A 22862-nucleotide genomic window follows, 5' to 3' on the forward strand; every position below is an offset into this window, starting at 1 on the left:
TTTTACCTAATTTTCTTGCCATCCCAAATCAAAATATGCTGTGTGGCTGCATCCATTATGCAGCTTGCATTTCCGCCTCCCCTCCCTATCTCGCCTGTTGCTACCAAATTCCCTCCCCCCTCCTCCCTCCTCATTCTGTTCATCGTGACTGAAAATGTCCGTTGATGATTTCAGTGAACGCCACCAAGTTCGCATTAATTTGCAGGCACAGTGATAGCTGATTTGTATGTGTAATGAATTCAAAAATTAGAAATAAATTCACAAACAATACCCTGATCGTGTGAGTGACATAATCCACCGATTAGCTGACACTGTTACCTCTTTCTGATGTCCTCTTCTTTTACTGTCTCCAAGCAACAGCTCAGACACAGCAGTGTTTAAAAGAGAGAGAAAAATAGATAAATCTTGGAACTTTTAAATAAATACAGCAAAGGCTGGAATTGCACAGCAAGTCACTCGATGTTTAACTGAAAGAGTCAGGTTAACATTTTGGATAAGTCCCGTCACCAGAACGTCTTGGCACCCGAAACGTGAACTTGTCTTTCTCTTTCCAATGGCAACGTTTTTTTTGTGCTTTTTAAAATTCGCCCATCTCTCCTGTAGGCATCGATTAAAGCCTACACAAATTGACTTTCTCCTCCAGTACCTGACCTAAAGTACTACTTTTCCTGTCCTGTGCGAGTCCAGATTGTCGGTATAGGCATCACAACCTATTTTACCATATAGGCATCACAGCCTATTTTACCATATAGGCATCACAGCCTATTTTACCATATAGGCATCAGTCTATTTTACCATGTAGACATCACAGCCTATTTTACCATATAGGCATCAGTCTATTTTACCATGTAGCCATCACAGCCTATTTTACCATATAGGCATCAGTCTATTTTACCATATAGCCATCACAGCCTATTTTACCATATAGGCATCACAGCCTATTTTACCATATAGGCATCACAACCTATTTTACCATATAGGCATCACAGCCTATTTAACCATATAGGCATCAGTCTATTTTACCATATAGGCATCACAACCTATTTAACCATATAGGCATCAGTCTATTTTACCATGTAGACATCACAGCCTATTTAACCATATAGGCATCAGTCTATTTTACCATGTCGACATCACAACCTATTTTACCATATAGGCATCACAACCTATTTTACCTTATAGGCATCAGTCTATTTTACCATGTAGACATCACAGCCTATTTAACCATACAGGCATCAGTCTATTTTACCATGTAGACATCACAGTCTATTTCACCATATAGGCAGCACAGCCAAGTCCGATCCCGCCCTCCTTGCACATGTACTTTCTAGCAGGGGTCACTGGGTAAAGATCAGGTCGGGGAACCAGTGTTGATTTTTTCGCTCACTGGTCCAGCGACACTGATACCGATTCTAACATCCTCCACCACCATCCCAGCTGAGTCTCGCTAACTCAACTCTAGACCTGGAATCAAACTGGGGACCGAATTTTGTGGGTGCCTGATAGAATCGGCCAGGGGCGGTTGGGGGGGGGGTCAAGCAATTTTCATGGTTGGACCTCATTTAAAAGAATCTGCTGAGCCACCGCCGCTCCTTATTGGCAGCTCACTGATCTGGGGCCGGGAAATCCGGCGAGCGGCTGATTTTGACGGGCCTGCAGTGGCACCTAAAAGTTCAGGAGCGAAAGGCAGCAGCAGTTTATAGCGGCAGGGAAAGTTTGTTCAGCGTCCGCAGTAGCGGGGAGATGAAAGATTGGAAGCCTTTCAGGCTCAAAACACACAAGCGAGTGCAGTAAATTTGAGTGGTAAATCTACTTCCAGCCTCCCCTCTCTGCAACTAAGGATGTCTTTAAAGTGGCCACCTCCCAACTTCTACCACCCATGTTTGTTGCACAGGAGAAGGAACTAGGAGTCGTAAAATGGGCAGAGATACAAATGGTGTCAGGGGTCGTAACTATGTCACCTGGCCCGGATTAACATTTATTAGGTCCGCCCAAAAATTGAAACAGGTTGAGAACAAGCAGTGGGGGTGATTTTACCACCCGCTATCGGGTGCGTTCTCAGCGGGGGGGTCCCGAAAATCGGGGAATCCCGGAGCGGGACCGGATCCCGTCTCGAACCCGCCCACTTCCGGGTTTCCCACGGACGCGCCGGCGTGCGCGCGCAGCCCCCGCTGGTGGGAATCCCGCAGGCAATTAAAGCCAGCGGGATGCCACTTGAAGGTATTAATTTAGGTATTTCAGGTCATTAACTGACCTGATTAAAGGATTATGTGGGATTTTAGAGCAAACTGGGACTGTTTCCCACACTGGGGGAAACACTCCCAGGTCAAATGGACGTGTTGCAGCTGTCAGCCTGTGGCAGCTCCAAAGGTCCATTTGACAGGTTGGGGGGGAGAGACCCTCACCCATTGCAGGAGGCCACTCTGTCACTTGGGACAAAGTTTGGCCTCCACCATCCTCCTCCTGACAGTCAAAGTCACTAACCTGCACACTTACCCCGGGGTCCAGAGATATGTACCTACCTTGTGGACCCCCTCAGATGTACATCTTCCGGATGGGGGCCGCCGTAGCTGCAGTCATGACCTCCTCGGAGGGTGAACAGCATCACCAGCCTCGCCATCCACGCCATCCACCTCTGACACGTGGAGCTCCACAACAGAGTGCTGTGACACATCCACCTGTACAGCAGGAGGGAGGGCTACTGCAGAGAGAGATGCGTCGCAGAGGGCACTACCCTCGCCACAGGGTCCACAGACCGAGGCTCAGTTTCCTGGACCTCTCTGAGCAGCAGTGCACAGGGAGGCTCGTGGACATCTGCAGCCTCTTTCATGCCGAGCTGCTCCTGGCTGGCCCGAGCACCATCTTCTTACCTGTCGCTGTCAAAGTCACCACTGCCCTCAACAACTTCTCCTCCGCATCCTTCCAGGGTGCAACTGGGGACATCGCCAATATCTCTCAGTCGTCTGCGCAAAAGAGCCCTGCAAATACACCTGCACCCACCCTGCAGTGACACAATGGGTGGCATCAGTTGTGGGTCCTCATAGTGATCTTCAGGAGAGGGCTTTATTGCACAAACCAGACAGGATTCGTGAAGACATGGCAGTAGTGGTGCCAATATAATATGTAATGTGAGTTGGTCAGAAATTCAATATAAGTAACACCCATGACAAACCCTCAGACACCCTTGTGCATCCCCTTCATGCTCACGACACGTTTGCCTTACGCTGCCTACTGCACATATGTGATGCATGCCCTGTGGCTGCAGCACAGGTAGTGGCAGGTTGAGTGAGGCTGGCCGTGAAAGAGATGCACGAGCGGGTGAGTATGAGAGAGAGCCATGAGATTGTATGAGGATTGGGTTGAGTGGTAGTGGCGGGATGAGTACTGGCGAGGTAAGTAGGTGCAGGTAAGATGAGGATGAGGTTTGAGTGGGTATGAGGGGTGATGTGACAGAGTTGTGTTGGCAGTGCTGAAGGAGATGTGGGGTGGGGGCAGTGATGTGGCAGACGGAGTGTAGGGGAAAGACTACGTGTACTCACTTTGGCTGACCTACTGAGATCATTTGAGCGCCTCCTGCACTGTATGCAGGTGGGCGATATGTTGGTGGTGCAGGTGACCTCCTCTGCCACCTCGAGCCAGGCCTTCCTGGTGGCAGAGGCAGGCCGCTTCCTTCCGCACGCCGGGAGGAAGATCTCTGTCCTCCCCCTCCTCCTCACCCCATGTATTGATACCTGGAATGAGGCATCATTAAACTGGGAGCAGCCTTCCCCCTGGCCTGCTCCATGCTGTAATTTTTTCTATTTGTTGCAGCATCTGTCAGTGGAGGACTGCCCCTTTAAATAGGGCGCCTCCAGCTGACAGATCTTACTGCGCATGCGCAGCCCGCCCGACGCGCAGATCAGCAGTGGGAAACCCGGAGGAGAAGGTAAGTGGATCCAATTTGTGGATTGTCTGCTACGATCGCGCGGGAAGCAGACTAATTTCACCGGGCGCGTTACTCACGCGCCCGATACCCCCCCCCCCCCCCCGCCGAGAACCTGCAGCCCTGCTAACATCGGGCCCAGTATGTCAGTTTCCCACGCAATTTTGGTTTCGTTAATGTCCTGTTTTTAGGCGCAAACGAGGACGATAGGGACACGAATATCATTCCCTGGTCTCTGTAGCTCAGCTACAGCTCAACGTTACCAACTGAGCCAGTAGGACTTTGTATTTTCAGCATTTATTTCAGAAAAAAGGGACCAACCAGATTAGAGCAACATTGATTGGGGTTTGAGAGGGATTAGTGTTAATGTGTGCAGATGGTGGAATTTTTGTGTCAAGTGATTAATGCGGCTTCCTACACATTTCAGTAAAAGTTGGAATAGTACCAGTGTGGTATTATTTTGTAGCTTGGATTTGCTACCCATCCATTCTTAGACTGAGCATTCTGGTTTTTAAGTAAGGTATTTGGACATTTCTACAATATAGACAGCTCAAGATAGATATTTAATAAATACATTTATTTTTGAATGTACTTCTCTGTCTTATGATGTTGAAGTTAATAATAGTTACTAATCTTTGGTAAGGTTGTCAATAATATTTCATCATTACCAAAGTATGCCTCAGAATTCAATTCATGATTTCACTCTCCGCCCTGCTCCTTTCTTGCCTCCTGTGTAGTTTTGGACTTGGCGAAACATGATAATCTTAGTCTCGCTGGGGGTGAAATTGGTCTTTGACGAAAGCATGAAACTGGTGATAGCGAATCGGCAGCCCGGTTTATACCACGCCCGGGTTTCTTTTCTATCGACATTGGTGGGGAAAAACGGGCTGCCGATTTGCTGCGGCCCATTTTGTGCTTTCGTGGGAGACTGATTTCACCCCCTCTCTGAATCAAACCTGAATTGAAAAATAAACCCTGTACAGTACTTCAATAAAATATTTAAACTATGTGCACATGTACTTTAACTGGGTAATAATGAAAATCTCACATTATGCTGAATTTTTAGCATAGCGGGTTTGCCTTGCGGCAGAGCTAAGAGGGACAAATGAACACATTTCTGCCCAATATTGACATTAATCTATAGGTTTGTGAACTTACTGTCCTAGGCCTGTGTGACTATTTTTTGAAAATCAAAGCTACTTTTGTGCTGCTTCCAATAAATTTTATTTAATAGTTTGTGTTGTTGATCACTGCTAGAAATGTGACCATTATGCTCACACTGTGTGTTTGCAGCATTCATTTCTAATTTGTTTCTTCCTACTTTCAAGCACTGTTTGTTATGTTAAAATAAGTGAAAAATGACATTGCATCCAACTTGTGGAACAGTATCTGAGTAATGAGTCAGAAACCATTAGGGCAACTTGCAAATTCTGGTGTTCTGTAAGGATCTGGTTTATTTTTATTATCATTTTAAATATATATGGTTGTATGTTTAATATCATTAGATCCTAAATAAAAGAAAGTGCTTTTCCCCTTACCTGTCCTTATCTTAATTACTATTCTTAATCTCTGTCCTTCCCACATGTCTGTCTTGCCAATTGCAATATTCCTCTATGCCTGCTTGCCTCCTTTCTTGTATCGATCTCAGCCATAGTCTCGTCAGTCCACTGATTTCCCTGACCAGTCTTGATGTTTCAGTATTCTGCCTGCCCTTTGCTGATCTTGATGTCTTACTCTTGTGCTAGCACCTCATTCCCTTTCTAGTATCAATCTTTCCAACGTTTTGCTGTTTCTTTTAGTACTGTTGAAGTTTGTTACCTGTTGCACCTTTTGAATACTTCTCCCACTTGGACCTCTGACCCATTGCACTCTCAATCTATTACCTGGCCTTTCCTCTTACCCTCTCTTCTTCACTTGTCCAACTCTCTTTTATTTGTCTCAAAGTCTTGACCCAAGCCTGTCCTTTCCCTCGCAGCTCTTGAATTCTTCTTCTAGTCTTTGCTCTACTCTGTCTCGTGAATGCCCTTCTCTTTTCTGTTGCCTATTCTTTTCACCTTGGGCTCCCAGCCTCCTCTGGTCCCTTTGTCTGACTCTCTTCCTCCTGTCCCTTTTTTCTAGAGGTCAAACCTTTTGTGAACTGAGATGCACTTGTCTTCATCTAAATTACAATATTTATCGGTGCTTCTGCAATCGAGCGTTTGACTGAAATGAGACAAAGCATTTATCGCTGAATACATTTTATTTTCAAACTTTCTGAGCTGAAAAATCCTGCTCATTGTGTAGCAAATATTTGACAGCAGAGAGTTGCTGAAAGACAATCTGACTTTTTGGTGCACAATCCCAATTGCTTTTCTATGGGATCTGTGGTCTAACATCACTCAACATTTTTGTCCTCTTTCAGTAATCTCCCTGCAATTCACTGTGTAGCTGTCTGTGGATTTTCTTGGTTTTAAGCAGCACTCTAATACAGAGTGACTAAAGCTGATGAAATTGGGCTACATTGTTCATTTAATGTGTGTCGTTACACAGTTTTCAGCCAATCTGAACTTTTCTTTATAAACGACCCATGATGCAAGCAATAATGGATGCAGCTTTGCACTGTCTGAACAATTTGACAATTGGCTGAGCAACCAAAAGATCAAATCACCAGGATGAACCAATAATCATTTTTTTATATATATCTTTAGGCTGCCAGGACAGTACACAAAAATTCATTACTGCTTTCAAATTATACTGTAAAGATTTCTTTTTTTGCATTTTCATATTTAATTTTATTGTTTAGATTTTTTTCAATCTTTTCATTACTTTTTATGGTTTTCCCCATTTCCGCCAACATTGTGGTTCAGTCGAATGTGACATCACGGGATCTTCCAGGTGTACTCAATTGAGCTCAACTGTTTCCAATCTACAACTGAGGGTAACTTATCTCAGCTGTTAGCGTTCAAAGGGTAGTTGAACAATTGGAGACTGTAGCATGATAACTCTTCATATTGATGCCACAAGTCTGGTTTCAAGCACAGAAAACTGATAAACCTCAAGTGCTACAAAGACATCCTTTTTTCTGTTTGTGCCTTGATCTCAGCCAGCAGGTCCTCCTCTTCTACAGGAATACCACTGACTGCAGGCTAATAAGCAGAGGAAAAGGAGAGAGGAAAGGGGCCTGGAAGCAGTGTGCCTCATTGGCCCTGCTGATAAAGCTCATTGCATGATGCATTCATTTGTTCTTATGGGCTTGACTGTAGCTAGCGAATGCAGCTTAGAAGCGCCGGGAAATTAAAAAAAAAGTCCTGTATCTCATACTGCTCTGGTTCTTGACTAGGTGGCTGGAATGCCTGGTCGTCTTGGGGTGACTGCACCAGGTCGTGTGGGGTTGGATTGCAGACCCGAAGCAGGACCTGCCATTCCCAGTTAGAGGAAGGGTTTGTTTGTGAAGGAGTTTCAGAAGAAGGAAGATTATGCAATAAGCAGCCTTGTAATAGTAAGTTTCAATTCTTTTATAGGAAAATAAACACTGTATAGTTTCGCCTCTTGATTTAGCTGTTCTCCCAGATTCTCCCTCTTCTCCTTTCCAACCTTTGCTTTCCACCTGAGCACTTTCACACATCCCCCCACGTCACTTTGTGACAAGACAAAATCTCAAGTTTCCTTTCCTATTTTCACATCGATGCATGTAACACAGACTACCAAACCCAATGCCAACTGTCCTCCCAACCCAATCTAATCTAGTCAATACAGTACAACCCAACTAGCACTATAACTACTTATTTGTCATTCAAAATCCAGCACCGCCTCCTGTCTTTAGTCTGTCTCTGTTTCTAAGCTACTCTTGTGGAACAGACCTACACTGACTCAGAATAAGTTCCTAGGAAAATGGCCAGCTTCCAATAGGCTGCCTGAGAACTCATACAAGAAACCCCATTAATAACTGAGAGAATAGTTCTAGTTGACCTTACGTTAGCCTTCCTCGAAGCTGCGTGCTGGTCATCTCTAGGGTCGTTCCACTAGGGTGCAAGCTCAGTTCTGGCTTGGTTTGTCTGGACTGACCACTGTCCAGATCTGACCTCAAGGGATGGAACCGTCCGCATTCTGACATTTTCTTTCTTTGTGTTGAGATTTGTCACCCTGTTTCTCATTTGTTCTTCACACTCATGGCTCACTCCCTTTATTCCACTCTTCAGCTCATCCCATATTTGACTCATTCTTCTAAACATTACTGTTCTCATCTTACTTTTCTTGTAGCTTAAAAGTGAAACGATATGTGTAATTAAATTGTAGTAATTGCTATGTGTGTTACATTGCTGACTGATTTCTGTGATGTTTCAAATATGCTTAATATTGTTGACTTAAAGAGGAGTCTTACCATCATTATCCCTGCTAATAACAATGTGTCATAAATAATTATGTTTAATTTTGTGCAAATATTTCACAGTAACTCTCAATAATGGCCTTATCCTGGACTGTTCCTTTTTAAAATTGCTTATTTTCTTTTCTTGCAATTTCTTTCATATTATTAGAAACACTGAAATTTTCAATGGTTCAGTGAGTTTATCCAGCCAGTAGCTGATCCATACCGATGAGGAAGGTTCAAGGTTTGATCTCTTTGTGTGCTGAATTAGCTGATCTCAACTGAGATGATTGTCCCTCCCTGACCCAGGGGTGGTGCAATCAACAGGTAACCAGTAACCCTTCTTGGAATTGCATCTGGTAAACTTTGGATGAGGACAGGATCAGGATTGGCTGTGATGCCCCCTCAGTAAAATAGCCTTATGACATTCAACATCAAGGCTCACACATGGAAAGTTGCCACTTGGACAATCTACCGGAGGGTGGCAGATACCTGTGGAGCCATCCCTAGCAAGGAATCAATGCCATTGGAAGAGGAAAGGAGAGGAGGGGGGCAAGAGGAGAAAATTGGCTGAGAAAAGTCATGAGGGAAAAAATGAATTCAAAAAAGTGTACTCATTCTTGACTGGCCTCCTAATCAGAATCACTCGCTTTTGCAGAACTGGAATACTATCACAGTGAGATCTTACTGCCGAGCCTAACCACCTCTTGCTGTCATTTGCATGCAGTAAAGCTTTCTTCTCTCACTTAGAGATGCTTAGTTATCAATAAGTTTCTCAAGTTGAAAGATATATTTAAAAACCTCATCTGATGTGTAAGCAAATTCCGTCCCTATCTATTCATCTATTTTTTTAAAAAGTACTTTCCAGAGAGGGAAAACAGTCTGGAGAAAGAATCATTCAGGGCTGCTTTTATGAACCTTTCGGTGGCATGCTTTTAAAGTAACATTGCCAGAGATTGGGTTTTGCTTCTCTCAATTCAGGCTGGAGGATGGCCATGGAAAGAAAGGAGGAAATGCAATAAAAAAGATGGAATCTCATTTTTGACAATAACAATAAAAGTGATCTTATCGTTAAGACCATTTAAAACAGATGGGTCTCATTAGAAGTATCCCAATTGAACTGAACTGGTGGAAAGATTATTGGGAGGCCAGCTGTGAATGATTACATTTTTAAATGTAAAATTTATATAGAAATATATAAAAATAATGGGTGAGGTATGAGGAATATTCTATGGTGAGGCATTAATACAGTTTAATCATTCTTTAAAATTTTCTTCTTCTGTCTGTTGAATTTTGAAATAAAATTGTTCAAATGATGAGTGTTTATGACATCTTTATCCAACTGGCTGGATAGATTGACTGAGTATGACACAGTATGGAGCTAAATTAACATAAGTAGATGCAATCATACATTCAGCATGCTTGAAAGATTGTGATATGTGCCGGAATCCACCTCCCTCACAAAATCAGACACAGAAACATTAAATGACAAGTATTTTCTACTAAATTGGCACACAATCCCAATGTTGTAAAGGAAGATGTCTGTCCACGATTGGAAATGTAACTTCCTCAGAAGATACTAATATTTGATTGTGTAAGCCAGTTGTCTGTCTTATTGCAACACCTACTCAGGGATCATTTAGGGAATCAAGTATAGGCCCATTGTTTCACATCTTCACCAAAAATGTCGATCCCTTTACTTATGTGTTCTCTTCAACATTGGGAAAATTAACTGAATAACTTAGGAAAAAAATGACTTGGGGTTACTTACCAACCTTTGTGTCAAAGGTTACCAGTGCTTTTTAGTTACACACATTCAGCTCTTTTTTTGGTTTAGTTTTAACGTGCATCCAGCAACAAGTGAGGCCAATTGTAAGACATATCTTCCCATGTAATAAATTTGTTCCCCTGATGTCATCAGCACAAAACGATTTCCCAAATCAACAGAAAGACAAAAAAAAACTTAAAACTAACCAAACTGAGTGATGTTCATTTGAAACAAGAGATCTTGATGGTGAGACTTCTGAGTTGAAGTCACCCTGTGCAACATTAGTATTGGATGTATAAGCGCATTCATATGAAATTCCTTTATCTGCTATTTTAACACAAGTGTTAACCTGGTTAAACAAATTAATACCTCCATCAGAATAGCAGACTGCAGAATTTTGTACAAGTGTGTTAGCTACTATCACAGAGCATGATTTCAATTCCTTCTTCTCTAGACTATGTTCACCCAGTATATGTTTTATGTTATAGTTGCGGAGAAGGAGTTGTGATTGCAAAAGAGGGAGTTTTACAATATGTGAAATTTAAATTTTAATGTGTGGCAAAACTGTACTTATCAACCTGGGTGAATTGTTGTCGAGTTTTCCCCCAGGTCAATAAAGTCCTGCATGAACACAAACCACAGGAGAAACATCCTGGCCCATTATCCCTGGAAATTTTCTACACATTTATAGAAGGGGGAAATAACAACTCAACTCTCCTGCTTATGGCAGCAAATGTAAACATGAGCTTGCTTCACTACACATTATCGCCACTTGCACCTCTGCATCAAGATCAATTTTATATTTCATCAACATAATTTTTCACTTGAGGAGAAGGAATGCATACAGCTGCCTCTTTCCCCTTCCCAGCTCAATAAGGTGCATCAAGATGTCATTCCTCCTTTCTATTATTTCATTGTTAAAAGCAGTCCCCATGGCTTGCTGTACCCCTCTTCCATCTCCTACACCCATTTGAATGGCAGACCTCATCAAAGCCAAGAGTATTTCATGCTTGTCTTATCTTTGGACAGACCTAGCAGCCCGTTGGCAGGGAAAAATAGCTTGATGGACCTCGTTAGTCCCTCCTTTCTATCCAAATCTTGCTGGCCCACCCCCTCCCATGAGTTCAAGCAACAACTGAGAATTTCCTTTTCCCTTGATGCTGAACAATCAGGGACAAATTCAATTTTGTGCTGGTAGCAGGTCCAAATCCTGTTTATCCTTTGGAGGATAGTAATGTGTAAGGAAGGAGAGAATTGAGCACTAAATTGCTGTGACTCGTGCAGACTATCATGGGCTTTTGGCCTCCGGTTCACATTTCCTTAGATTCCTGGGGGAAAACACTTCAAATGTGAACACAGTTTATATATTTATTTTAGTTGAGCAGAACTTTGTTTTTCTTTTCCTTTGAGCTAACAAGATTACATCCTGATCCTTAAGACCTCAGTATTTCTTTTTCTGCAGGCATATCCATATGAAATGTGACTGCAACACCATTAGCACATACCAGTTATGAGATAACAGTTATCAAACAAAATTTCTAATACTGATTGTTTAAAAAAAGGATAATTTCAATACTTAAAACGTTTTTGAAATCCCTTATAATTCAATTGTACTAGACTGTTTAAAATCCTTATATTCTGCTTCAGAACTGCTAAATCATTTTGATATTCTACCCTTCCTAAAAGTCATGTGACTATAGCCTCAAAAATTACTGTTGACAATAATGCCAGATGAATACTTGATATATTCATATGACATTCTATTCCCTAATTTAATGCAGGTGTTAACCTTTAACTGTCAGTACACGAACATTTAGCCAGTTTGTATGAGTGTCAGCCTTGTTTGAGTGGTAGCCCTCTTACTTCTAAATAGGAAAGTTGTGGGTTCAAGCCTCAACTCAGACACTTGACTACATAATCTGGGCTGACGTGCAGTTTTGAGGAAGTGCTGCACTGTTGCAGGCGCCATCTTTTGAATGAGACGTTTAAACCAAGCTCCCACCTGCCCTCTCAGGTGGATGTAAATGATCCCATAAGAAATAGGAGCAAGATTGGGCCATACAGCTCCCCGAGCCTGCTCTGCCATTCATTAAGATCATGGCTGATCTTCGACCTCAACTCCACTTTCCCACCCAAAGCCTATATCCCTTGATTCCTTTAGAGTCCAAAAATCCCAGTCTTGAATATACTCAATGACTGAGCATCCACTGCCCTCTGGGGTAGAGAATTCCAAATATTCACAACCCTCTGAGTGAAAAAAATTCCCCATCATTTCAGTCCTAAATGTCCAACCCCTTATCCTGAGATTGTATCCCCTAGTCCTAGACTCTCCAGCCAGGGGAAACATCCTCTCAGCATCTACCCTGTCAAGCCCTCTTAGAATCTTATATGTTTCAATGAGATCACCTGTCATTCTCCTAAACTCCAGAGAGTATAGGCCCATTCTACTCAATCCAATAGTACTGGATATAGTGTCCTATTCATAGATAAGAATCAGTTAGTAATAGGATTGAGAAGTTTTTGACTTCAAGGTTGATAAAATAAATGATAAAGTAGGTAGCACCAAGCTTGTGTTTTAAAAGCTTGAAGGTTGTAGGAGGGAAGAAACATTGTAAGAGGCAAAGACTCTCACAGGATAGCGATCCAGGAAAAAAAAATAGTAGAGTAGGAGCTTGTGTTTCAATTCAGATTTTATCCACCTTCTTATTGATGTTAGAAGTCCACAACAAAACATAGCATGTTGTTTCGACATGATTATGTTCTGTTGTGCTTGCAGCAATGGGCTTGTTAATGGATAATGATCCACTTCTATTTATTGAGAACACAAGGTGAAGAGGCAAGACTCATAGTGCAGGATAACACGAAGGTTAAAAGGAGCAAAAGAAAAGACAAACTAAATCATATAGTCAATAGGTAATACCAAACTAGGGCTTTAAAGTGCAGAAGATTATATGAGAAAGTAAGACTGAGGGGGGTAAAAGGCTCTCAGTTTTGAGGTTCTGGGAATGAATAAGTTAGAGTTTAATACTGTGCAGTCAATGTTTTTTTCAGAACAGTGTGGTGTAGGAAGGAGGAGAGCGTATAGGATGACAAATGTTTAAATTAGAAGAAGCGAGAGAAGAAAGTTGGGAGAATAGTATTGGTAAAATAGAGAAGAAAAGTTGCAACGGAAAGAGACAGGGGTTGAAAGCTAGAGGTGTGAGAGGGATCACCTATAAGACAGGCATTTTCTTATATCTTGTCCAGAATATATGTGACCTGTGAAACAGCTACCACAACCACATAGTCTTAACAGAAAACATCCTCTACCTCTGCATGTCCCAGCAGTTTCCATCGGGCCTGAGTATGGCACCAATCCTCAAGTAAAGAGCAAAATACAGCAGACGCTGGAAGGCTGAACTAGGCCTCCATGCTAGCTGACCCACAATCCAAATAATTGGCTCAAACTAGAATTGGGCTTTACATAGTTGCGATTATTTCTGGTAAGAACTGCACTTTCTTCTTGTAAGACACGTAAGTCTTTGGCCACCAATAATTCTGCCATAAAGACAGGGGTCCACTTGTTCCTGGTAAATGAGATTTTTTTTAAAATTAAGAAAACACAAAACAGCTTCACATTTAATTTTTGGGGATTGTTTTGAAATCCGTGTTAGCCAGGGTAAAATAATTTTTAAAAATACTGTGGCCTTAATTTGGGGAAAAAGCATGCCCTAATCAATCAATTCTCCTGCTTAAGTGATTTGCATTGTAAAATTGTAATCCTTACTATGCCTAAGATGAAAGCAAAGGTTATTTACACAAGCCATTGCCTTGCCATAGCATATGGACGCTATAATTCCAGAAGCCAATCACTGAGGTCAATAGACTACAGGAAACACCAAGCTGTTGACGGTTTCCATCGATATGGATACTCCTTATCTCAGACAGGTAAGTGGTGAAATGCAAAGTCCTTGTTCAATACTAACCCTTTCTCCAGCCCATTGTGTGTCTGCCAGTGCTGTCACTACGAAACTCTGCTAAGGTTTTCATAAAATTATGTTTCTCTATCACCTCTAAACCTGCATGACATTTTTTGTTTTCCCTTCCTTCAAAGAAGCTTGGTTGCAGTAAGTGTGGTACCAGTTATCCAGCTTGATTTATAAATGGATTTTTTTTAATCACGCATACTTTTCAGATTAAAATACAATGGGGTCCTTTCATCGGGTATGAAGTGAAAGTGGGGAGGGGGAGAATAACTGAAACCTTGATGTTTCATTGTAGGCCTCCTGCAATTACCAGCAATTACTTTAATGATCTCCTGGGGGTAATTAATAAGTTGGATTTCAGTTTAAAAACTGGATTTTTAGTAATAATTTGGAAGGTAAATAAAAAACGATTAGCTAGAAAGTCAGTGGTGTTTGTACTTAAAATAAATGTTGATTAGAATTTCACCCTACTTAAAAGAGTCTCATCTATAAATACTGCACATAATGTCAGCAGATTAACAACTAAATGACTATACTAAATATAAATGAAAGGGCTTAAGACTTTGATGAGTCCTACAGAATGTGACTATAACTGTGAAGTTAGACTATAAATTCCTAAACAGTGCAAGATTTTGGATCTTTTTGATGTCTTATTGAGTTACATCGAGTCTACAGCACAGAAACAGGCCATTTGGCCCAACTGGTCGATGCCAGTATTTATGCTCCACTTGAGCCTCCTCCTTCCCTACTTCTTCTACACCTATCAGCATACCCTACTATTCCTTTCTCCATCGTGTGCTTATCTTGTTTCCCCTTAAATGCATCTATGCTATTTGCCTCAACTACTGCTTGTGGCAGTACATTCCACATTCTTACCACTCTTTGGGTAAAGAAGTTTCTCCTGAATTTATTAGTGACTATCTTATATTGAAGACCTTTAATTTTGGACTCTCCCACAAGTGGAAATATTTTCTCTACATCTACCCATCAAATTCTTTCATTATCTTAAAGACCTCTATCAGGTCATCCCTCAGCCTTCTCTTTTCTAGAGAAAAGAGCCCCAGCCTGTTCAGCCTTTCCTGATAAGTACATCCTCTCAGTTCTGGTAGCATCCTTGTGAGTCATTTTTGCACCTTCTCCAGTGCCTCTATATCCTTTTTATAGTGTGGAGACCAGACCTGTGCACAGTACTCTTAAGTGTGGTTTAACCAAGGTTCTATACAAGTTTAACATAACTTCTCTGCTTTTCAATTCCATCTCTCTAGAAATGAACCCCAGTGCTTCGTTGGCCTTTTTTATGGCCTTATTAGCCTTCATCGCTACTTTTAATGATTTGTTTATCTGTACCCTGAGATCCCTTTGCTCCTCTACCCCATTTAGACTTATTATCCAAACAGTATATGGCCTCCTTAATCTTCCTACCAAAATGCACCACTTCACATTTATCTAAATTTAAATTTATTTGCCAGTTACACAGCCATTCTGCAAGTTTATTAATGTCTTCTTGCATTTTAATACATTCTTCCTTTGTAGTAATTACAACTCCCAATTTCGTGTCTGCAAATTTTGAAATTGTACTTCCAATTCCCGAGTCCAAATCGTTGATGTAAATTGTGAACAACAGTGGGCCCGGTACCGTTCCCTGTGGAACACCACTTCCCACCTTTTGCCAGTCGGAGTAGCTACCCTTAACCCCTACTCTCTTTTCTGTTTTGTAGCTAGCTCACTATCCATTCTGCTACCTGCCCCCTGACTCCACATGCTCTGACTTTAGTCATGAGTCTACAATGAGGTACCTTATTGAAGGCCTAATCAAATTTCAGAATCCATTTATGTAGCACCTTTAATGCCCCAAGGTACTTTAAGGGGCGAATTGAAATCAAGGCAGCAAATCCATTTCAACAGCAAACCAGATCTTCCAATTCTTATATCTTGAGTTCTGTGACACAATGTAAATATTTTTATCTCTAATATTCACCATAATGTTTTTATCCAAAATACCTGCTGTCAAAACCCTTCCAGATTGGTACCTCAATACTCTTCAGAAAGTTGTTTCCTTCAGTAACTCTATCAAAGTAAAATGGATTAAACTGGATGGATTGAATTGCATATTCTATTAAGATATCCCCCTATATGTACCATACATCAGCACATCCTGACCAAGCTGTATTGTTGCAGGGAAAGAGCACCCATAGGTCATATACTTCAGTGCTCTTAACCTGCATATACGAGATCTCTTTCTATAGGAATTGCAGTTCTGTACCCTGGGGTTTGCTTATTCTCTTGTTAGACCTTCCTCTCTCCTCCCCACCATGCAGCATTATTGCTTAGCTTACTGTTTGAGAGTTCTTTCTACAGATCTCAGAGTTCACTGCTCCATGGACTTGACTGCATCCTTTCCGGTATGCGTCCCAGAGAGCTCTCACAGCTGACAGCACCTTGACGGAGCTGCACATTTCCTGTAAGAGCGCCACCTTCTGGTCTCCTTCAATGGAAATAAATTGACTTCAATCGAAATGAAAATCGGGAGAGATGTACAACGGGGGCTGAATTGATATCGCCCGTTTTACACTATCACCCAAAGTCAAAATCACCCCCACTGTATTTTAATCCGGTGAGTACTGAATGCAGCATTATCCCTTATACTTTAGCTCCATAAGAAATGTTTGTCACAACATCTCTGAAAGGTAAGGATAGATCCATATAACCCTCTACTTTCAGCAATCTGCCAATCCAACTATTAAGCCAAAGCAAGGAGAATGAGGTGAGAATTCTCTCTGGTATGGAATACACTTATAACATCACATACTGATCAATTGATATCAAGGAGAAAACCGTCTCGCTTGTAGACCAAACGAGTTAATGAACCCAGCTGAGCAGGTTGATGATGTTCCACAAAACAGTCATTACAGAAACAAAGATTTATGTTTAATAATCAATCAATCTCTCTCTCGCGCTCCCTCTCTCGCGCTGTCTCTCTCTCACACACACAATTAGAATAAACATTTATCTGTAGTTCACTCCACACTTAAGTGCAAAATTTATATTGCACCATCAAGGCAAGAGATAATGCTGGGGAATGCAACACTTTTATTTTGCGTAACCAAATTCAGTATCAAGAGCACTTCCCTGGTCAGGTATTGTTTGGTTAGAGAAAGAGTAAAGCTTGTTTACATTGTTCCAATAATGTCCCTGAGCCCTGACATCAGAGCCTATGGCACCAGTGTCACATTTTATTGTTCCCAAAATCTGTCATCCTGTAGTCTTTCTGAATGAGATTGTTAATTTTGTGGCAACTGGGGGCATTTTTGTGCTGAATGTTCATGCTCATTATGAATTGAACTGTGACTGTCCAAACTCAATTTACATACGACCCGTACAGCAGAAGAGATTGCAGGTTTTCGTAAAGAAACAAAGGCCCTGATATTTATGGGGAGACAGGGAGGGTGAGGGGGAGGCCAAAAACGGCCGAAGAAACCGGCAAGGCCGGGATGCAGATGCCCTGCCAAACTTAACTTAACCCTCTCCCGTCTCTCATGGGGTGTTAATATCAAGGCCAAAATATTCAGATAAACTTTGTTTACCAACAAAAGACACAACTCATTATCATTTTTTTGTTCTGTTTCCCAGTCGGCAGCTGACCGAGACAGCCTGGCTGGCGGATGGGAGGGAACACCAGCAGGAGTCCGCAGCCGAGTACCTTTGGGGGTTGGGGATGGAGGCTGCGATCAGGGAGGGTGGGGGGAGGGTGGGGGGATGCTGGAAATCATGGCTGGGGGAGGCCGAAGGCTTCCGTGAGGGGCCTGGGGGGAGCTCTTCTGCTCCTCGTGACCCACAAGGAGTGATGAAAAAAGCACTTACCTTGTGGAGACGGAAGCTCCCGCCTCCCTTATCTGCTGGTTTTCCCGACCCTTGGGAAACCCGTGCAGCAACAGTAAATTTTAAATCAGGCCCCCAATTGCACTGTGGGAGCCCAATTTAAATATGTTAAAGAAATGACCCACCTCTCCACAGCAGGACACTTGGACGTCCCAATATCTGCCACCGTAAAAAAGGTGGTGGGTGCAGCGTGTTGGGGACTCATTCCCTGTATTTAATTCTTTAGCCCTCCCCATCCCGCTCCCCCCGCCACTGTCATTGGGGGGGGATTAATATCAAGGCCAAAGTATCCAAAAAAAAAACCTTGTCTCGCAACAAATGCACAATACACCGATGAGAATTGTATTGCATATTTTGTGGCATTTTCTGAATAACATAATCGCATGGCTCTTCTTATCTTCTCCCTTTCTATTTCGAAACACATTTTTCATGGAGATAGTGCCCTCTAGTAAACAGGTATCAGAGACACCATGCAATGCTTGTCACTCAATTAAATTATGGAACTATTGTTCACAGGATGAAGAATTTTGGATGGCTCAGTACATTACACAGCAGCAACCCAATTGAGAGATTCAGATGATGTCATAAACCAAAACTTGAGCTATTTAATCATCACTCATTTTCTGAGATTGGATTACTCTCGGTAATTTGCAACAGCCATCTGATAATATCTAAGAATGGAAATTAATAACTGACTTTTCCACATTAACATTTCCAGTGTTTCAATGGCGATACCTTTTTTGCATCATCCAGCACCATCTCATATCAACTAGCCATCGTTAATCCAAGGATGAGTTTTGATGGTGAATTTGTCAGAAAAGTTCCTCCTTTATAATAATCAAGTTCAGCACTGTACTATCTTAACTGACTCCACTAATGAGGTTGAAATTATCATGGATTAATGGGCAATGGACAAGTGGAGTTACTGGTCATAGAATGCTGCTGGCCATTTCATTTATAACACTGAGTAGACTTTCAATTAGAAGAAAATTTGCTTGAGTATTCTTGTAGTTTTTGAGGCATACAAACTCTGTCAAAACTTATTTTTGGTATCACTTTGTCATTATAACCCATTGCAGCATGCTTTGGCAGGCTTTAGGTTTGCTGGATTTCATGCAACCTGGTTTGGTGGAGTTTGTTGGTTTTCATGAGGCCTGGTTTGTTGGTTTTCACCCAGAGGGTGGTGGTGGTCTAGAACTCACTACCTGAAAGGGTGGTAGAGGCAGAAACCCTCATCGCATTTAAAAGGTACTTGGATATGCACTTGAAATGCCATAACGTACAAGGCTACGGACCAAGTGCTGGAAAGTGGGATTAGGCTGGGTAGCTCTATTTCGACCGGCACGGACACGATGGGCCAAATGGCCTCCTATGTTCTTCTGATTTGGATCATTTTGATACAGCTGTCTCTAGGAAAGATATGTGATTTTCCATAGATTTTTGTACCTCACCAAGGGTGTAAATTGAGGGGAATTCCGTATGAAATATTCGGTGAAGTATATAAAAGGCAATGGACCGTAAATTCCAGTTGGGCTGCTGCTCTGCCAAACGTAGGGTAGGACCTCTGATGGCCAGTTTGCCACAGCACTGATCTCATCCCCAATCTTGGGGATTGGGTCATTAGCATGAAAGGAATAGGCACTCGCGCCATTTACTGCACTCCCTGGGTGCCCGCCCTATGGGGGAAGTCTGGAATTTTGGAACGGTACCTCGCTGCATTATCAGTTGGGGATAGGAAGTGGGTCAGTCTGGTGAAGAAAAAATAATAATCTTGAGTTGCTCCTTGATGCTGTTTCTGTTATGCCGACAGCAATCGATCTCTGTGACTGACTGCTGCTTAGAAACAACATTGTGTGCTATACTTGCGGCAGTTGAATGGCATGTATACTTGCATCAGTCAGGTTTACTATAAGTTTGGCAGAATTGGCTGGATTTCCAGCAAGGTGTCGTCATCCCAGCAGTCTTGACTCTTATTGTGATATTACGACAGACAAGGAAGAGGTGGAACAAGCTCATCTCCCTCTCCATTGGCAATTTTCAACAGGGGCAGGAAAGGGTGAAATGTCAATGGAAATAGGTTCCATCCTCAATTCCTCCTCCTTTGCCCTTGCCCAGATTGCATGGTTTCCTCTGTCATTAGAGCTGGGATTCCGTGCTGTTCCCTTTTTATCTCTGGTATCCGGTGAGAGAAAACAAGGGAATGCTTTTAGGAGACAGATCTATTCTTGTATCTACAGGGCAAGCGATAGGCTATATGTAAAAAAAACCATAGAACTGAAAATTTTAACAGAACTATTGGCTTTATAAGCCCCTCTCCCCCTTTGGTCGAAGTGCCTGGTCTCTTCCCAACAACGACTCAGTCTGGGATATTTGAAATCAGGGGCTCACCACGTAGAGAACTGCAAGTACAGGCCCAGAGGGTTGTGAATCTTTGGAATTCTCTACCCCAGAGGGCCGTGGATGCTGAGTTGTTGAGTATATTCAAGGCTGCGATGGATCGATTTTTGGACTCTAGGGGAATCAAGGGATATGGGGATCAGGCGGGAAAGTGGAGTTGAGGTCGAATATCAGCCATGAGCTGATTGAATGGCGGAGCAGGCTCGAGGGGCTGTATGGCCTACTCCTGCTCCTATTTCTTATATTCTTATACCATCACTCCATAGTGCTGCATGTTAGAATATTCTTTAGTGTGGTGCTCAAGTCAAAGATTAACTCCATGGCTGGTGACAAAAAGATAGTAAAAGATACCTGCTTAAGATATACCAGCTGGACTCAAGCAGATATGGAAAACCACTGGATGCATGAGCATCTAAGATTTGGATGTTGAAAGGCAGCTCTAATGTTAGACATAAGGTAGGAACTATCAGAGGACACATCACCAAAATTTTCTTTTGCCCACCTCCTGGCACAGGAGTGGCCTTGCAGTGGTCTGCAGGGCCAGAGAATGGCGAATGGCAGAAGGGATCTTAAAGAGTGAGGCAGGAGCTGGCACAATGTGTAACTGGTTAAGGCAGTGCATAGTTGGGCAGTACTGAGCAGGAGGATCCCAAGCTCAGTGCCCAGTCTTGCTGAGTTGACCAGCTGACAGCAGGAGTGCTACAATTAGCCTTAGTGCCTCTGGGTCTGAAAGGAGAAAATCCACATGGGTTCCCTTTCCTGATCCACTATTCCAATGACCCCTGCTGGACGATTATACGTGTGGACCTCAGGTAAGCACAGGATCAGACTCACTAGGACGTCTCCTGTGACTGAATAGCCTGCTAACATTGTCAGGGCTCACTTGTGAAGAATAAGCAGATGAATGGGGTGCTGAAAGAAATTTGATGCCCCTGGACCCATATGTCAGCAAGGAGTAAATGCTTTCAAGAGAGAAGGAAGGAAAGGGACAAAATTGGTGTTAAAAAAAATAAGGAAAGAAATAGTTCAAAGTCATCCCCATTCAAAAATCAGCAAAAATAGGGTAAAAATGAAAAATAATCAATATAAAAGGAAGTATTTATATGAAATTACATGTGGTGTAATGCATATATTGCCCTGCATCAATCACAGTTATATTTTGATCTCATTGCTTGTTGAATCATTTGGTACAAGGATAGGAGACCGGAATTCATCCTGTGTGAAACACTACCCCTGAAGGTGGGGAGAAAATGAAAATGGAAAACAGTAAAAGTAAAGTGTTAAAAATCAGTGTGTATGTATTTTTTAACTTGCATCCATGTAAAGTGCTTTGGGATGATTTTCGACATGAGAAGCAAGGTTTTGTAGATCTAACAATATGCAGAATAACATATTTCAAAGTGTGTTCCAAGCTGGTAACATACTTTAGGATTGAGAAAATATTAAGAATCTCTATGAGGGCTCATTGGTTGATCAGTTGTTACATGCATCATGTGGAGTGATACTGAGCCACACAGACCAGGAAGGTGTCTCGTTATTTGATCTCACATGGGAGAACAGTGGGATGGGGGTTCATTTCACGTGGCCTTAGTCAAGAGGAGGGGGGAAATTAACCTTTATCACCATGTAGTAACGTCTCCTGGAAGACCCAAGTGCTTGGATGTTGCATGAGGAAAAGATCGAGCTCATCTACGATATATTCTACGTCCCCTACACTCAAGTAGTTTGCTGCTATTCACTGCCTAGACTCACTATGATGAGGCAACAGAGAGGCATTCCCATTACCAATTGGATCATTCCCCAACATCAGTCAGCAGCCTCGGGAGAAGGGAGAAAAATTTGAGCAAAAGTGTTGCCAAATCAAACATTTTTTAGCATTGGCACTTAGTGTCTGTGTGAGCATGAAGCAGTCACATGTTCAGCAGAGTAAAGTTTCATCTGTTCTGCCCTAACAATGTACCTCAAAACCTTTTCCTTGAAGTCTCACAGAAGAATTTACCTTTACTGCCCCAGTATGACATTTCCTTTCACACACCAGCCATTCTTATGGCCTCTCTGAATGAGATTGTCAATTTAGTGCTAAATTATGGGTTGTTTTCTGCTGTTAATCAAGGTAATTAAACTGGATTGAGACAGCTTACTCACCTTATATCTGCCCTTCATTCCCTCAGTCCGGATTGGATGAGAACCCATGCATATGCACATAGTGTGGCCTAATAGTCAATGTTTCTAAAAAAAAATGCTAAGGTTGCCATGACTAATTGAAATGGAGGGAGCATGCTCAATGAGTTGAATGGCCTATTGCTAGTCATATAAAAAGTGTACATTCAGGTTGGATAAGGAAATATCAAGAAGCAATTGGTTATTGAAAATAAACCATTCAGTAACGCAGACTGCATAATAATAACACTAAGTAGGAGGATCTATATTGGTTGTGTCATGGGTTGTTTCTTCATTTTAAGTCCTTACCTCACCGAACAACTTCTATGCAATTTATGTTGCATTTCAGAAGCTATTTTTTTTTTAAAAAGAGGGTATTTTTTAGGTTACTTTGAGCATTTGCATGTATTCAGAGTATGGCTGTAG

General features: G+C 42.1%; 1 protein-coding gene across 1 annotated transcript in view; it reads left to right on the plus strand.

The window, feature by feature from the left end:
• The window catches only part of adgrb1a (adhesion G protein-coupled receptor B1a), a 516358-nt gene that overhangs the window by 143376 nt on the left and 350120 nt on the right, over positions 1-22862 (plus strand). The window contains exons 2-3 of the mRNA XM_067974780.1: positions 7242-7400; positions 13855-13962. Of these exons, the coding sequence (XP_067830881.1) occupies positions 7242-7400; positions 13855-13962 (267 nt within the window). The remainder of the gene's footprint in view (positions 1-7241; positions 7401-13854; positions 13963-22862) is intronic.

Source organism: Heptranchias perlo, chromosome 3 (genome assembly GCF_035084215.1).
Source record: "Heptranchias perlo isolate sHepPer1 chromosome 3, sHepPer1.hap1, whole genome shotgun sequence".
NCBI classification, from domain to species: domain Eukaryota; kingdom Metazoa; phylum Chordata; class Chondrichthyes; order Hexanchiformes; family Hexanchidae; genus Heptranchias; species Heptranchias perlo.